Genomic DNA, 18,952 nt, shown 5'->3' with positions numbered 1-18,952 from the left:
ATATCAGGTACTTTTCAAGAGTGTAATGGTGCTTATGTATTCTTTAGGCAATGTCAACTTTCTACTTCAGCAGCAAAATAATTCTTATTTATTATACAAGATGGAAAACTTTTTTTCTTAGTTGCAGACAACTGCGAATGAGGTGAACACAGGAGTGGTAACAGATTTCTTGTTGACGATGTGAATACTGAATGGCGAGTACAGGGATGGAGTCTGGCATGGAGGAGATCCCGGTTAAAGTTGCAGTTCGAATCAGACCTCTGCTTTCCAAAGAAGTACTTCATAACCACCAAGTGTGTGTGAGATTAGTCCCAAATACACAACAAATTATCATTGGAAAAGACCGTGTCTTCACTTTTGATTTTGTATTTGGCAAAAACTCAACCCAAGAAGAAGTTTATACTGTTTGCATTAAGCCTCTTCTAGTGTCTTTGACTGAGGGATACAATGCTACAGTGTTTGCATACGGACAGACCGGTTCTGGGAAGACTTACACCATCGGAGGTGGCCACATTGGTAGGTTGTAGAAGGTTTGGGGGTTTTTTTAGAATGGTGAACAATGTATTTGTGCAACTTAAATATTTAATACCGAGCAGATGATGCTGCAGAATTTTTAAGGGCTAATGAAAAGAGGTATACTAAAAAAAAAAGCTTTCGAAAGTTTATGTGATAATTAAACTGTTCTAAACACAAATTCTCCATAAATTAGGCTGCACCAAAAATATCTTAAGAAAAAAAAATTTATAAAGTGCTCTTTCTCATTCCCCATTTTAACATGCAACTTAAACTAGAATTTCTTCCTGAAATGCAGTGTTTTGGAGATTCTTGCTACATTTATCTTACCTTGAAAATGTCTGAGTTAGGCAATTAACTGTTTGCTTGCCCGCTCTTTGCTTTTTCTTTTGAGAGACATTTCTATGACATCATAGAAATCTATGATTTAAGTCTTCCAAATGGATATAAATATATTATTCTAAATCTCTTGGTAGGTATTGAAATCTTCCTTTTGTTTAGAATCATAGAATCACAGAATCATTTAGGTTGGAAGAGACCTCCAAGATCAAGTCCAACCATTAACCTAACACTGCCAAGTCCACCGCCAAACCATGTCCCTAAGTGCCACGTCTACACGTCTTTTAAATACCTCCAGGGATGGTGACTCAACCACTTCCCTGGGCAGCTCGTTCCAATGCTTGACAACCCTTTTCGTGGAGAAATTTTTCCTAATACCCAATCTAAACCTCCCGTGGTGCAACTTGAGGCCATTTCCTCTTGTCCTATCACTTGTCCCTTGGGAGAAGAGACTGACACCCACCTTGCTACAACCTCTTTTCAGGTAGTCGTAGAGAGCGATAAGGTCTCCCCTTAGCCTCCTTTTCTCTGGACTAAACAACCCCAGATCCCTCAGCCGCTCTTCATAAGACTTGTGCTCTAGACTCTTTACCAGCTTCATTGCTCTTCTTTGGACCCCACCTCAATGCCTTTCTTGTAATGAGGGGCCCAAAGCTGAACACAGTATTCGACGTGCGGCCTCAACAGGGCTGAGTAAAGGGAGACGATCACTTCCCTAGTCCTGCTGGCCACACTGTTTCTGATATAAGCCAGGATGCCATTGGCCTTCTTGGCCACCTGGGCACACTGCTGGCTCATATTTAGCCAGCTGTTGACCAACAGCCCCAGGTCCTTTTCCACCGGCCAACTTTCCAGCCACTCTTCCCCAAGCCTGTAGCATTGCATGGGTTGTTGTGACCCACGTGCAGGACTTGGCACTTAGCCTTGTTGAATCTCGTACAACTGACCTCTTAATTCACTTGTCTTTCCTCTAGTAGTAGTTATTTAATGGTTTTCTAAGTACCAGTGCCAGCCAAATTCTTTAAATAGTGGATGTCACAATCTAAGGCTGTTCATAGCTCAGCAATTTTGGTTTTATACATACATTTACTATATGTATAATTAGATGTGAGCAACCCATTATTTTTTTGGTAAAAAAGATTCTTGGTATCCTCTCACAGATGAACAGTTTCCATATTCTTGAATAAAGAACACAAATTATTTATGAAAGCATTGTCCTATGCTGAATATTAAAAAAAAATAAAAACAGAGTTTGGCATTAGTGTTCCATATCTACTTGGAAAAAATAGGAAATTACTGTAAATGTTGGCCATAAGTCTTGTCTTACCAAGTTACTAATGGTCTTTGTTGTATTTAAGTGGAATTTATAGTTTCTCAAACCCTTGCAATGTCGTTGCCAGCCATAATGAGTAGGAATAAAGAAGAAATCTGTATTCTGAGGAATATAGGTTTAAAGCAGACTCCATATTTTTCATAACTTTCATGACTATAACATTATGTAATTTAGAACCTAACTTCGAATCCTTTTAATGGATGCAAACAAATATTCTGAACCCCAGAAAAACAAATATTTACAAGAATCCTTGGGAACACTGAGCTCTTCAGATTCCTTAGCATATTGAGTAGCAAATCTCACAGACTTCTCTCAATTTTCAGTCTTAGTAATTTATGCAGCAGAATGACTGCAAGCTTCCATGACATCTTTGCTTATATTTTAGCATCAGTTGCAGCGGATGAGAAGGGCATAATCCCACGGGCTATTCAGGAATTATTTCAGCATATTTCTGAAAACCGTAACATTGACTTCCATGTGAAAGTATCTTATATAGAGGTTTACAAGGAAGAACTTCGTGATTTATTGGAGTTGGAGACCTCTGTGAAAGAATTACATATCCGAGAAGATGAAAAAGGAAATACAGGTAGGATTTCAGCTCTAACATTTGGTGTTTGGTTTCAGTTGTGTGCCCAAGTTATTCTTGCCTTCTCTTGAAAGAGCCTGACAATTACTAATACTAGAAAAAAGTTACGTTTTCAGGATATAAACTCAGTTTAGCTGATTTGAAGCAATTTTGGATTTAGATATCTGTGAACGATATTAATGTTCCATCAGAAAGGGGAACAAATGATAAAGTAGAAATACAGTTACTGCTTCTGCAAATTCTGTCTAGAAACACAATAGTGTGTGATTAGTCACTTGAATAAGTATTTCAAGGTTAAACCTTTTCTTCTCCCTTCAAAATTATAATTGTTAAGCCACTTATACTGTAAATATCTGCCCCCCTTTCACTATGAAATGAGTGGAAGAGAACATTTCATTAAGAGTAGCATCTGATAGTTTTTGGAGGCTTTGAAATTAACACTCATCCTATAGTTCTTCTGTCCACTACATGAAAATGCTAGAAGAATCTACTGCAGAGATATTTTATTCTGAAACTGTATAATCTGGTTTGGTTTTTTTTTTTTTTCTTTATTTTTTATATTCTAATTGTTGTGTTTGCTCTAATGGTAATATACTGTTGCATTGAGCTGGCATGTCTTTCTTGTCTGTAGCTGGAAGAAGGCACTAAATTAGCACAAATCTTGCAGACAATATTATTGCTTCATTGCTTCAATGTATTTTAAACTATTTCTCTTCTTCAGCACAGTTTGAGTCAGCTTCAGTTGATTGTGCTAGGATATTTTCCATCCTTCATTAAAACAAAGGACAAAAAATATGCTTGGTAGGAGTACTTTGTAGAAGTACACTTCCACATTATTAGACTACTAATAGATACCTGTCCAAAAGGCCCAAATACTTGAGCTATATAGAATAGAAATTCTGTTCTTACCATAGGCTAGGAATCATTTCTACTACAAGCTTTTTTCTTTTTAGTCCTTTTTTTTTAACTGGCAAAATATCCTTTGAGCTGACTTTGCTCATACTTTTTCTAGATAGCACTAGATTGCAAACTGCATATGGCAATGTGCAAATGAGTAAAGCTGTGTATTGTCTTTAAGATACTGTTTCAAATGCTATGACACAGTACACCCATATACTAAATATCTGCAGGTTTCAGATGTGTTTTACCTCATGCTTTTCACATATCGATGTCTTATTTTTCTATAGCTATGTGCTATGACCTCATAATAATGCAGGCTTGTATACGTCTCTAATTTGTGTTTATAGTTTGACTGTTCCTAATTGCTGTAAACATTTCCTGAAGAGTTTAGAATTCATTAAATTATTCCTACTTTCTTTGGTTTGGTGTTTGAAGTGATTGTCGGTGCTAAGGAATTCCAAGTAGAATGTGCAGATGAAGTGGTAAGCCTGCTGGAAAGTGGCAATGCAGCTCGTCACACAGGCACAACACAAATGAATGAGCACTCTAGTCGATCTCACGCCATTTTTACCATCAGTATTTGTCAGAAACAACCTGCAGAGTCTCAGAAAAATACTGATGCTGACCAGGATTCATCTTGGAAATCAGTCCAGATGATTGCTTCAAAGTTTCATTTTGTGGATTTGGCAGGATCAGAGAGGGTGACAAAGACTGGAAATACTGGTGAACGCTTCAAAGAATCAATTCAGATCAATAGTGGTCTGTTGGCTTTGGGAAATGTCATCAGTGCCCTTGGAGACCCAAAAAGAAAAAGCGTACATATTCCGTACAGGGATGCTAAAATCACTCGTATTCTGAAAGACTCCCTTGGAGGAAATGCCAAGACTGTCATGATAACATGTATAAGTCCATCCTCATCAGACTTTGATGAATCTTTAAATTCCCTCAAATATGCCAACAGAGCCAAAAACATTAGAAATAAACCAGTTGTAAATTACAACCCCGATCAAGACCGGATTGATGAAATGGAACTTGAAATCAGATTGCTTCGAGAAGCTTTGCAGAACCAGCAAGTCAGTAATCAATGTTCACACAACTTAAATCAAGAAAGAACTCGTATAAGTTCACTTGAGGAGCAGCTCACCCGGCTTCAGGTTCAATGTTTCAGTTATAGAAACTGTGTAGATGAAGCCTTCCCATTTCTGGTTGATTTGAATTATGATGTTAGCTTAAAAAGAAGTCAGCGGGACAGGTTGCAGAGCTGGATCACTATGGTACAGGAAGTAAGGAAGGAAGCTCTCACCATGCAGGAAAGTGACACAGGGACTGGGACCAGCCAAGAGCCACATCACATCACAATTCTTCAGCTAAAGAGGGAACTAAAGAAATGCCAGGTATTTAATTATAAGTTGATGGTTTAAATAACTATATGAAAGAGCAGTCTGCTAAAACTTGAATTCAGTTTCAAAAGATGTAAAACTGTTACGCTTACCTGTATTTAATTTGACAGTTTAAATTTAATTCACAATCTTCTGTAATTTTGTTTGTCTAATCCTTGGGAAATAGCTTTATTTTAACGGATGATTGAATAGACAATCATCTTAATCATGACAGAGATAGGTAAAGTAATGTTATATTTTGGCTACTCAGTTTCAAGTTTCTGAGGCTGAGCTGGTTTATCTGTTAGATTTTTGTTTTTAGCTAAGCTAATGTGCTAGATTTGGCTGGGATGGAGTTAATTTTCTTCATAGCAACTAATAGGGTGCTGTGTTTTAGATTTGTGACCAATACAATGCCGGTAACACACTAACATTTTAGATCACGCTGAACACTGTTTGCACAGCATCAGGCCTTCTCTGTTTCTGCCTCTGCCCCCAGTGAATAGATTGGGGGGTGCACAGAAGGTTCGGGACAGACACACACAACCAAGCAGATGACCCAAACTAACCAAAAAGATATTTCATGCCATATAACATGTGCAGCAATTAAAAGGCAGAGGAGGAGGTTTAGGGAGGTTAGCCATATTTTGCCTGGGAACTGTCTGGGCATCAGTCAGCCGTGGGAGGTGGTGAGTGATTGCCTTTGAATCATTTATTTTCTTTTCTTTCTCTCCACTTCACCTTTACTTACTGAACAATCTCTATCTCGACCCGCAAGTTTTCTTGCTTTTACTCTTCCTTTGCTCTTCCCCCATTTCACTGGGGTTGCCGGGGGGAAATGAACAAGCGGCTCTGTGTGCTTAGCTGCCTGCTGGGGTTAGCCCACAACAGTCATTTTTGGCACCCAACATGGGGCTCAAGGCCTTCGAGATAATAACAGATTTGACTAGAGTGTGCTGGATCAAATTTCTAGCTGTTACACCTGTTTAGTTCAGTTGTTATTTGAGTGGCTGTTGCAGATCGTGATGCTGGCATATTTACTTTCAGTGCTGACTTTGTGTTTCCTTGAATATTCTGATGCTTGATTCCTTTCTAGCTATACAACAAACTGCAAGAATCATTAATGACTGTTTTCAGATTTTGCTGTTTAGTGTGTTGTTTATCACTTTGTTTTCCTTTGCTTGGGAGAGCTATGATAAAACCACTGGCTTTCAGCCTAATCTGGTATCTAGGTCTTACAGAGCTGGTGTCCCAGTACTCCAAGAACCATCTCATGGACAAAACTGGCAACTATGCCTTTCACCTTTTCTCCTGTGAGAGACCTTTTGTGGAGAGAGGAAAGAATGGCACCTATTCCTTTCTCTCCTCCAGGATAGGTTTTTATAGCCTTGATGTAATGGCTCCTCAGTTCCTTCAATATCCTCATGTAATCAGACTGTTCATACTGGTGTGTGTTGTGATCCTGATTTTCATTATTTTTCATAAGGTTAAACAACTAATTGGGCATGCTGCACAGGAACATGCTCTAAGACAATTGATCCCTGGGGTGGCAGGGTGTATGGAAAGAGTTGGACAGGTGCGTAGGGCCGTTATTGTCTCTGATAGCTTGGGATTTCACACCTGAACAGGCTTGTAAACCCGTCAAACTAATACACCATTTGAAGGAGGGGAGGTGAGACATAGTGACTTATAAGGCTGTGTTGGGACCTGGCTCATGCCTATCAAACCACTGTCCAGTGCCCTCAGAGATGCAAGAGGGTCTTCTGACCCAAGAGCCCACAAACGAGCACTGAGAAGGTCTCTTGCTCTGAGGCCACACAAACGGACACTAAACCAGAGACTGAACCTGCAACTGTAATAGTTGCTCCTATAGTCAAGACGAAACAGTGGAAGCAGAGGTTAACTCAGTTAATAAGAGAAGTAGCAGCTCCTCCTGAGAGGGGGAGAGAAGAATCAGAAGAGGCAGCCTATTCTGCAGCAATATGGGGAGGAAAATGATAAAAATTGTAAGAGGTGGGAACTACCCGGTCCCTATACATGACCAAGCTGCAAGATAGGCAGAAAGATTTTGTCCATCAGCAAGATGAGCAAATTGCTACCTGGTTGCTCCAGTGATGGGATAGTAGGGCTAACAGTCTGGAACTGGAAGGTGGGGAAGCACAGCAGCTGGGATCCATTGCTAGGGACTGTGGGATTGACAGAAGGATGGGAAGAGGGGTAGCCACCCACAGCCTCCAGAAGTGGCTTTTATCAAGTGTGAAGACAAGGGCCTTCTTAAGGAAGATATTGTAGCCAAGTGAGGCAAGTGGACTACCACAGAAGAAGGCATCCAGTGTCTGAGGGAGTTAGCCATGGTTCAAACCCACATGGACATAAGTCCATTGAATCAGTATCAGAAAGAGGAGAGGGGTCCTCAGTCCACCTGTTGCATCTTGAAAATTGCTCAACAGCAACTGGAGCAGTCATCTTCCTGGAAGGACCCTTTTTAACAGCTGCTTTTTCCCACAATTCAGGTACACAGACTTCCAAGACCAAGGTAGGTGCACTGTCCCACTTCCTCATATCCTCCCCACAGTCACGCAGACAGAAGAACCACAGGGTGACACACAGCATGTGCCCACGTTTCCCTTTCCTTTGAGCAGAGAAAGGCTGACTTGTGGTAGCTGAGGTGCTGGCCTGCAGGGGCAAGGAGGGAGTGAGATTATCCACGTTCTCTTCAAGTTGCCAGACCTTGTGGAACAGTCTTTCCACAGCTGAGATGCAGGCTCATAGGAGGGAGGGGAAATAGAGATTCTCTTTGAATCAAAGGAGCTGGCAGACCAGTCTATACAAAGTTGGTACCTCGATGTCAGCCCAATCCATCCCTGCTAGGTTGCTGGCGTGTGAAATCGGTGCGTTCTGTACAGACTTCTGCCACACAGACCATGTGCGCTGTATGCCATTCAGATCTTTGGGGGCCTGATTATTGTCCATGTCACTCTACCCATCATGCAACCAATGCTATGTGGAGTAAGTGAGTAGCGCTAATCACACCGTGGGCCTGAATGGGGAACCCCAAGGGCTCTGGAATCCTGCAAGAGATCATGCACTAGCCAGAAAGAAGAGACTTCGGAGCATTGTCCAAGGAAGTGACTCATGCTGAAGAGGCCTTACTATAATAAATTATCAGCAAATGAGAAACAATATGCTCTGTTTACTGATGGGTCCTGTCATATTGTGGGAAACCACTGGAGGTGGAAAACTGTTGTGTGGAGTCCCACATGACAAGTTGCAGGAACTGCTGAAGGGAAAGGTGAATAGAGTCAATGTGCGGAAGTGAAAGCCATCCAGCTGTCCCTAGATATTATAGAACAAGAAAAGTGGGCAGTACAGTACCCATACCACGACCCAAAACACCATATGGTACCCATACCACCACCCGAAACACTGTCCTGGGCCTTGAAAAGCAAGTTCTGTGGTGACATGGTACCCAGGAAGAATTGAGTCAGACAATGGGACTCATTTCTGAAACCATCTCATAAGCACCTGACCAAGAAATATGGCATTGATCAGGTGTATCATGTTCCCTATCACACAAGCCTTCAGAAAGATTGAGCGATACAATGGACTGTTAAAGACTATACTGAAAGCAATGGGCACTGGGACATGTCAGCAGTGGGATGCAAATTTAGCAGAAGGCACTTGGCTAATTAATACCAGAGCATTAGCTAACCAGCCTGGACCTGCCCAAACAGAACCCCTCTGTATTGTAGAAAGAGATAAGGTCCCTGTAATGCGTGTAGAGAACTGGCTGGGAAAGACAGCATGGGTTGTTCCTCTCTCAGGAAGAGGCAAACCTGTTTTTCGGACTGCTTTTGCTCAAGGATCCAGGTACACTTGGTGGGTAATGCGTGAGGATAGGGAAATCTGAGGTGTACCTCAAGAGATTTAACCTTGTGGGAAAATAACCCATGATTTGAGTTGCATATTTTAGGAAGTACTACAGCAGGAATCACCTAAACCAACAAAAAGCAAGCCTTGCAAAAAGCCAGGCAAGTGCAGCAGTGACGCAGCCTGAGCTGGTCTTGATGTCTGATAACCGAACACAACATGCCTCTCCTGTTCTGAGTGACCACCATAACAGACAGAACCCAAGGCATGGACTAAATGAACTCAGTGGTCATTTTAGCAAGATTTTGCGGATATTTTACAGGAATGGCCCATAGACTAAGGGAATGATATCTGTGTATAAACCAAAAGAGGAGAGAGGGTATGGTTGCTGAGGTTGTACTGGATAGTGTGGGACTTGAGCATGACATAAATGGTATGGAATATGGAGTGGAGATTGTACTGGGTCTGGCTTGGATGGAGTTAATTTTCTTCATAGCAGCTCAGAGGGTGCTGTGTTTTAGATCTGTGACCAATACAATGCTGAAAGCACACCAATGTTTTAGGTCTTGCTGAACAATGTTTGCACAGGGTCAAGGCTGTCTCTGTTTCTCCCTCTGCCAGCCCGGTGAATAGACTGGGTGGTGCAACTGAGGGCAGGGGGGCACAACCAGGCAGATGACCCAAATCAACCAAAAAGATATTTCATGCCATATGACATGCTCAGCAATAAAAAGGGAGAGGAGGAGGGCTTAGGTTCGTTAGCCGTCTTTTGCTCAGGAGCTGTCTGGGCATCAGGCTACGTGTGGGAGGCGGTGAGTGATTGGTTTTGCATTAATTGCCTTTGCATTACTTGTCTTGTTTTCTTTCTCTCTTCTTCCACTTCATCTTCACTTACTGAACAATTGCTATTGCAACTCACAAGTTTTCTTGCTTTTGCTCTTCCTTTGCTCTTCCCCTGTCCCACTGGGGTTGGCAGAGGGGAGTGAGCGAGCAGCTGTGTGTGCTTAGTTGCCTACTGGGGGTTAACCCACAACAACTACTTTCAGTTGTCCTGTAAACTCGGAAATTGTTTGGAATCCTGCCAAATAAATTAGTCTGTCAGAAGCATTACGGATATAACTACAATGCAGATATTTTCACAAATATCAGTGTACTTACAGATAACCCATAGGCTAAGTTTTGCAACTTACATCTAATATTATCTAATACTGTGTATGTGGCATACTAGTTTATCTAATACTATGAAGTGCAAGTACCTCATCTATTATCATTAAGTAATTTCCTAACCTGTATTTCTTCAGCAATGTCCTCACCCAGAACTCCTGCGTCTCCTTTTCATTATCATGCCTTCAGCTAACTGAGTTTCCAAACTATTTACAGATTTCTCTGTCTCATCACTTTTCTAACACTTGCTTTTGTGTTACATATCAGCTTTCTGCTTTTTGGTGGCATCATGCTTCTTTACAGTTTTCTAGCTGAGAACTTCAAAACAAGATATGGGGTTCTTAGTATGCAGATGTCCCATGAGGATCCTGTCATGCCAATAGCTCTGATTAGCTTTCTCAGATGGCAGATAATAGTGCTAGACAATGACCTATGGAAAAGCTCTCAGCGTTCTCAAGCATGATAATGTCTCCTCAAAGAACTGATACATGATCAGATAAATAATTCTTTTTGGGAACATTGCCTTATACATTTAGGAAGTGGATATTTTGGGTATATTGAGTTAAAATGTTGACTATGAATGACAAAACATCCAAAATACTGCGGATCAGTGTACAATAAACAGAGCATCAAACAAAAATTATTTTTGTTACTTAAAATACCTCTACACTAGTTTGAAACTGAATGAAGTTCTGATGTAAGATGAACAGCTCAGAAAAACTAAACTGAGTCTGTCTTGTAGTAGGAGGCAGTGCTCCAACAAGTTAGAATTTTATAACATCCACCCATTTTCAGTTTGCAGACCAAACTCTGATAAGCCTGTAGATTGTTATCAGGCAATTGCATATAAAAATTCTGTCCTTTCTTTGTTCTCAATCCACATAAATTACAGCTTTTTTGTTACTTCTTGATTTTCTTCTGTAGCTTTTTTTAAACCTCTGTTTCCCAGGTTCAAATAAATGAGACAGTGCAGAGTCTAGAGCAGGGCTTGCATATGGACAGATTTAATAGCTAATAGTGAACCTAGTCATGTGTATACATACATAATTCTTTGCTAACAGCTATGATTGCCTGGATAATGCTGTCTTTCTTACACAAAATAAAAATACTGCCGTAGTGGGTTAGCCATAGCTAACAGCCAAACTCCTACCCAGCCATTCATTCACCCCTCCATCAGCAGGACTCACGGAGAGAAAATAGGAAGAACAGGAATGAGAAGGCTTGTGGGTTGAGATAAAGACAGGGAGATTGCTTACCAATTAAAAAACAGTCTTGAATTCAGGAAAAATTAATTTATTGCCAATTAAAAAAAATACTAATTACTTATTTGAGTAGTGGGGAACAAAAAGACAAACACTAAAACAACACCTTTCCTCCCGCCCTTTCCAGGCTTACCTTTGCTCCTTGACTCCATACTCCTGTTGCTCACTGCCGAGTGGTGCAAGGACATAGGCGGGTGGTTTATGGTCAGTACATAGTGGTTTGTCCCTGCTGCTTTTTCCTCCTCTCACCTTTCCTCTGATTCAGCATGGGCTCTGCATGGGCAGCAATTCTTTCAGGAATATCTATCTGCTCCAGCACAGGTCATCCTTAGGCTGCAGTGTGGGTATCTGCTCCACCAGAAGGACCTCCTCCTCTTGGTGTTTCCTCTGCTCTTTCTCTCTTGGTTCCCTCCTCTTCTGCCTGTCTGGTATTTTATGCTCTTTCTTAAATATGTTATCACAGAGGTGCCACTATTTCGGTTGAGGGGCTCAGCGGTGCCCTGCAGTGGGTCCACTGGAGTCATCTGGAACCGGCTGTGTCCAGCACGGGGCAAGCCTGGTCTCTTCTCACAGACGCCACCCCTGCAGTCACCCCCACCAAACCCTTGATGCCTACACCCAATACAACTGAGCAAATAGATTCTGATTTTAGTTATGTATGTTTAATACAATATGGACAATATGCCATTTAGTTTTCTGTAACTTCATCCTGCCCCACTCTGTCACCATACTAACATCTGTGCAAGCTTCTTTTTTTTCTGTAGTTGGCTCAACTCTGCATAATGATACAGCACCAGTGGGGGACAGGATACACTTGTCAACTACGTTTAGTAGAAACATTTGCATTGGTACATAGACTTTGGAAAAAGTTCTGTTCTCTAAAGAGACATCATGTTCTTCAGTGCATTCTTAAAAGCTATTAAGAATTGTCTTTTCTTGGAAGAAAGATTTAGGTAAGCTAGTGGTATAGAAGTATCCAGTTTTAGAACAATAAGACATGACGTTTCCATACTTCATATTTGGCTTCTACAGGCTTTCTGGAAGAGTAACAACATTTGGAAGTCTCCTTCAATTGGTATTGGATTATTTATCCACAAGAACATCTGAAGAAGCATTCTTATGGTTTCTTTACTCTTTAGCCTGTTATCTGAGTTGCAGAACGAGGACAGCTGTCCTTGTTTTTTCATTTGAGAAGTGTATTAGTCTTATGGTTCATGCTGAGATCTTGTGGCTACATCTCACAACACCCTAAAGAGAATAATTGGATTTAGATATCTACTTCAGTAAAGTAGCTTTGGTTACGGGTACATTATTCCCTTTGGAAGAAAGAAACTTGTCAAAAGAAAATCAATAGATGAAAGAGAAGTGCAGAAATAACTGGTAGAAACCACAGATAACCACTTAGACAATTTGCCGTACATACCTCAAAACTTCGCAGTTCTGATCACATCTTTTAACAACAAATGAGGGTTGGGGGTTTTTTATTTCCAACTGCAAGAATAACGTTCCCTTTTCCCCAGCTGAACTTTACTTTTATTATCTAGCAGGCTTTAATTATGGATGAAGAAGTATTTAGCCAGAAGGATCATGAACTGCAGGTGCTGCAGAATCAGATAAAGACATTACTACAGGAAAATGAAGAACAACTGGAATCTTTAAAGAAGGCTCAAGAAACACATAGATTACAGGTATTTTCCTCTGGTACACATTATATATCTGTATTGAACCATCGTTCCGCTGTATGAATGCATTCATTATTTCAAGACAGGTCGCTCAGGATTTTTTTGGGCATAACTACCTGTCAATCTTATGGGCATTTTGTTTGAATTATAGCTGTATCACTTAATGAGTTGAGTTCATCTAGTGGATGAAGCACAATAGTGTGATTCCTGAAGTTTGTGTATTAGCCTAGCTGTGCCTCAGCTTTCCTGTATAACTTGAGGTGAATCATTCACGCTCTCCATGCTTCCTAAAGCATAACATGCACCCCTCTCCCCAGATGTGTATTATTCCGAAGTAGTTTCAGGTCGATTAATGAATTAGGATTTGAAAGGCCTTTGAAGATTCTTTAGAATCTAAACAAGACTATAAAGATCCTGTAGAATGCTTTAATTGAAAGGTTGTATAGAAACATATTTTGTTATAGCTTTATTAAGAACTAGAGTATTGTTCCCTTTTGACTTTATAAGACAGAATTTCATCCTAATTTTCTGAGTATTTCCTGTAAGAGAAAACTGAGTGTCATAGAGGAAACACTGCTTGCCTCCTTCCTTCTCTAGATCTTGTGCTTGCTAATGAAATTATGATGGGCAGTAAATGTATAACATCTCAAGATTCAGGAGACCATAAATAGAATAATTAATATTCTCCTGGTGCTGCCTGTCATGTGGATGATAGGTAAATTATTATCTGACTTTTTAAAAGATAAAAGCATAAGCATAGCTAGCTAGTACTCTTCTCCTTATTCTACTTTTTCTCCTTTTTCCTCTTCTTTGCTGATGGCTTGGGGAGAGTCAATGAATGAAAAAGGTAAGTATACTAGTCATCATCTTTTTCTTCCCTCTGTCACTTTCTTTCTTTTCTGTCACCTCTGGCTAGATTGATTTATTTTTTTTTTAACATGTACAGCATAATGTCAACTTGTTACACTGAGATAATGCTTATATAAATTCAGGAGGATACATGGTAGAGGTATTGAACAGAAGCAGTCACGGTGTAGGTAAATGATCATGATTGTTTCAGTATCAGAGACAGGAGAGAAGCTTTAGAGCTCTCAGGCACCATTTTGGTACTTAATCCACTAAATTGCCACTTTAGTAAAAAAAGGTAAGTATAATAGATAATAAAAAAATAGGTAGAGTAATGAAAAGCAAACACTTCTGTCAAATATTTTAAGTTGTATTCACAGGAATATATAATTTAGTGATACATGATAGAATAAGAACTTTAAAAGTAGCATGTACGAGAGATATTAAATCTTTATACACATAAGTATTGATGTAACAGGTGTTGCATTGTGGGGTTGTATGTACAAGGGTATCGTGGACAAAGAGTCTTAAAAGGGTTAAATAATAGCTTCAAGGTGGATCAGTTGGCCTTTACTGCTTCCAAAATCATAACAAATATGGTATTCATATATATATTCTATTTCCTATGACACAGGAATATTATGTGTTACATTCCAACAAAATGTCAATTTGCAACGCATTGTCTATGTGTGTTTGGAAGGAACTTGCAGTCTAAGCAAACAAGATATAAAGAATGAATAAAAATGTATTATTCCAAGTAAGAGAATGCAAAATATCTTTCATTGAATAGTTTCAGTTGACTATCACTAGCTATATTTCAACTTCCCTGTTGTTGCTAGGCCAGACTTTAAAGGTACTTTGAAAAGAATTGAAAGGAATAGATCGAGTTGAAAATGGATATAATCTTGGCCTTACGGATGTATCAGTTTAGGTAAGATAAGTAGTTTTGAACAATGTATGAGACTGCTGTAGGAGAAGCAGATAAGTAAGTTCTCCAAACTAGTATTACCAGAGAGGTTGAGGCTGGGTACAAAAAAAGAAGTAGCCCATACAAGGGATCCGGGGATCATGTACATGGTTATGTTTATTAATACAAATAATCTTTAAAGTGGAACTGCTCAAAGAGGAAGAGGAAGCCTGTATACATATTTAATTAATGTGTTTCATGTGAACATTTTTGTTGAATTCCTATTTTATTTCTCCATAAGCACACATATAAAGCAAGCATGGGCTCATAAGTATGTCATCTACTCTTCACTAGATGCCTAGATAAGCTAATGTAACTTACCTGGGATAGGTCTTCCTGGACAAAAGTGTGTCTAAAATTTATTTGAGTTGGGGGGTGTGTGTAAGATTAATGATATGTCATAGAATTTTCAGTTTGTTGCAGAATTTGCCTGTGCACTGCAGAAGAATTTAGGGTCAGTGAGTGATTTACAAGATTCATGACCTTTGTAAGGCATTTAGAAATGGTGAATATGATACAGAGCTCATAATCAGCAACAGTTTTGCTTTGGGTTTTTTCCCCATGAGAATGAGAAAATGGTGGAACAGCAAATGCTTATCGATCAGCTAAAAGAAAAATTAGAGAAGTTTACAGAAGTGAAAACTTCGGACCTCTCAAGTGCTTGTGGAGACAGGCCAGCTGTTGTGGCATCTGCAAGGAGGCCATATAGTGTCCCACTCACAAAAAATCTGCTACACTCCCTTCACCCACCTTCAGGGACAGACACCCGAAAGGTAAGGTCTACCCCAATTTAACATTTTTTTTTCCTTTACTTAGTAATGGTTGTAGTTCAATAATTAGACTTGATACGACAAATGGTGGTGGCTTTCTCAGATGCTATTTAACTTCCCATTGAAGACTCTGAAAAATTACTTTTTACTGTCTTGCAGCATATGCTATGTCACAATTGTCCAAAATGTTCAGGCTTAAAATTATCAGTTACAAGTGCTAAAACTGTAGTCTTTTCTGGTGTTTTCCTGGGGTTTTTGAGGGTTCAGATATGAAGCATTATCAAAAATGAATTATTATTCTTACCAATATATTGAATACATCGGATAATAGGTTGCTAACAGTGCCTTCTTTCACATTTGGAACAAATGCTCTAAGCTCTTGCAAACCTTTTGTTGCAAAGGTATTCAGAGTTATTATAGAAAACCTCTGTAATTTTGCTTACAAGCTCAGGTGATGATAGACTTTTAAATTGAAGTGTTTTTTAAATGTCAGTAAAGAATTGTGAAATTGTTGCAAGTGTTTTTACCCATCGCTTTTTTTGTGTGCTTTTTGACAGGTCTATACCAGCCCCGCTGCCTTCTCCATTGCCCGGGTAATGGCAGAATTCCATGCTCGCAGCCAGATGATACTGAGCAACATAGAAGATCAGGATAAAGTCCTTCACTGCCACCTCTCTGATCAGAGCGATGAAGAGGAAGAAAATACAGGCCACAAAAAGAAAACCTCATTTAAGTAATTTTTTTGTTGTTCTTTAATTTTTGCTACAGACAAATGTATAGCAAAGGTAGTATTACTGCCTAATCCTGCCATAATATGAGACCATTTGTGGTATTACTTCTGGTAAACTTATGGGACCAGCTGGGCATATTACAAAATAAGTTTAAAAACAGTAGGTTTTTGATTCAATAAGACTTGTATAATCCTTGTTTTGGGGCCAGAATCTACCATGAAGATCGGGGCGGGGGCGGGGGGGGGGTAGATGGGAAAGAGAGTGCAAATGCTTATATGAGTTTGGGATTCTTCTCTGTTAAGATCATGTACTTTGCATGAAGCTTAAAGAAAAAAAATCCCTGTGTGTTTGGAATGTAGCATGTTTTTCATTCTTCCTTAGGCATTCCATAAACCGAACATGGACACGAAAACAGGCTTCTCTGTGCTTTCTTCCTGACCTAAGTGGCATGAAGTGTCAGGTAGACAAGTCTGGTTTCTTCAACAAATCTGCGCTACAGACTGACACAACCACAGGTAAAATGGAAGTCATGAGCACAAATCTTATTACGGTATCAGAATATAAAACAATGTCTTTAGCACATGTAATTACTTTTCCCAGCAAATTATTTGTATTTAATACAAATATTTTTTTTTAATTATAGTTCAGTGTAGGCTTTCAAGATTCTCTTCTTCTTCCCCTTTCTGAAACTGATGTCAGTGACCTTAATGTTTAAGCAATAGTTATTAGCCAGAAAGCACATCACACATCAAAAAGCTGTTTAGACATAAATCGGTAGTACTGCTTCAGTGAAAGAAAATAGATGCTGTTATTTTATCAGAGATGCACTGAAATGGTTTCAGGAATATTTTTCCTCCCACTTAGGATCTTGAAATGCTATAGCATGCCATCCTTTCTTTTCCTGTTCAGACACATGGCAGGGAAAAGACTCTGTGATAGTCTCTCCTTTTGATTCTTTTACTTCATGTGGAAGAACTCGACACATACCATGTTCCAGAGCACTATCTTTTGGATACAGAGTTTATTCCAGTTTTTTATCTCCATATTGCTTTGTTTTCTTTCAAGGTGAAGAGATGGACAGCCTCCAGAAAAGTCATGTTTTTAACATGCAGAAGTTAAAGAATTCAGAGTTGAGACTCACTGAGGCTGAGCAAAAAATGAGAGAACTTGCACTTAACATCAAAATGAAAGAGGAACTTCTTAAGGAATTAGTAAGAACAGGTAACTGGCTACTGTAGGGCAAATTAGAATGAAGAAGTTCAGGAACAAAAGAAAAGGCACAAAACTTCTGAAGTCCTGCATGTCTTAGTTTTTATGTAATTATCTTACGCAAGAATGCTTTTAATAACTTAAGGATTCGTAACTTTCATTAATTACTTGCTGTGACTGCACTGAGGGCTGTAAATTTTGATTACAGCCTATTCTGCTATGATATGCAGATATATTTGTTAAATATTTTTTGTGCTTTGCTGATTATTGCTTTTATCCACCAATAGTGTAATTTTTCATGTATGCTTAGTGCTACTGATCTCTTCATGGACATGTATTTGTGTCGTGGTTTAAGCCCAGCCGGACTAATCACCACACAGCCGCTCACTCACTCCCCTTCCTCAGCTGGACAGGAGAGAGAAAATATGAGGAAAAGGCTCGTAGGTCGAGATAAGGACACAGGGAGATCACTCACCAATTACCATCATGGGCAAAATAGACTTGACTTGGGGCAATTAGTTTAATTTATTACCATTCAAAATCAGAGTAGGATAATGAGAAGTAAAGCCAAATCTTAAAAAACCAACACCTTCCCCCCACCCCTCCCTTCTTCCCGGGCTCAACTTCACTCCTGATTTTTCTACCTCTTCCCCCCACGAGCGGCGCAGGGGGACGGGGAATGGGGGTTGCGGTCAGTTCATCACACATTGTTTCTGCCGCTCCTTCCTCCTCACACTCTTCCCCTGCTCCAGCGTGGGGTCCCTCCCACAGGAGACAGTCCTCCACGAACTTCTCCAAAGCGGGTTCTTCCCACGGGCTGCAGTTCTTCACGAACTGCTCCAGCATGGGTCCATTCCACGGGGTGCAGTCCTTCAGGAACAGACTGTTCCAGTGTGGGTCCCCCGTGGGATTGCAAGTCCTGCCAGCAAACCTGCTCCAGCGTGGGCTCCTCTCTCCACGGCTCCACAGGTCCTGCCAGGAGCCTGCTCCAGCATGGGCCTCCCACAGGATCACAGCCTCCTTCAGGCATCCACCTGCTCTGGCATGGGGTCCTCCATGGGCTGCAGGTGGATATCTGCTCCACCGTGGACCTCCATGGGCTGCAGGGGCACAGCCTGCCTCACCATGGTCTTCTCCACGGGCTGCTGGGGAATCTGTTCTGATGCCTGGAGCACCTCCTCCCCCTCCTTCTTCCCTGACCTTGGTGTCTGCAGAGTTGTTTCTCTCACAGATTCTCAATCCTCTCTTCTCCGGCTGCCTCATCCCAGTTTTTTCCCCACCTTCTTAAATATGTTATCACAGAGGCGCTACCACTGTTGCTGATTAGCTCAGCCTTAGCCAGTGGCAGATCCGTCCTGGAGTCCGCTGGCATTGGCTCTGTCAGACATAGGGGAAGCTTCT

General features: G+C 40.4%; 1 protein-coding gene across 1 annotated transcript in view; it reads left to right on the top strand.

Annotated features, from left to right (window-relative positions):
* Positions 1–206: 206 nt before the first annotated feature.
* KIF27 (kinesin family member 27) overlaps positions 207–18,952 on the top strand; it is a 29,463-nt gene continuing 10,717 nt past the window's right edge. The window contains exons 1-8 of the mRNA XM_059833862.1: positions 207–516; positions 2,571–2,771; positions 4,107–5,065; positions 12,891–13,034; positions 15,408–15,614; positions 16,169–16,344; positions 16,724–16,857; positions 17,408–17,563. Of these exons, the coding sequence (XP_059689845.1) occupies positions 207–516; positions 2,571–2,771; positions 4,107–5,065; positions 12,891–13,034; positions 15,408–15,614; positions 16,169–16,344; positions 16,724–16,857; positions 17,408–17,563 (2,287 nt within the window). The remainder of the gene's footprint in view (positions 517–2,570; positions 2,772–4,106; positions 5,066–12,890; positions 13,035–15,407; positions 15,615–16,168; positions 16,345–16,723; positions 16,858–17,407; positions 17,564–18,952) is intronic.

Source organism: Gavia stellata, chromosome Z (assembly GCF_030936135.1).
Source record: "Gavia stellata isolate bGavSte3 chromosome Z, bGavSte3.hap2, whole genome shotgun sequence".
In the NCBI taxonomy this organism is placed as follows: domain Eukaryota; kingdom Metazoa; phylum Chordata; class Aves; order Gaviiformes; family Gaviidae; genus Gavia; species Gavia stellata.
Note: the sequence above shows the minus strand (reverse complement) of the source record. Positions and strands in the feature narration are given on the sequence as shown.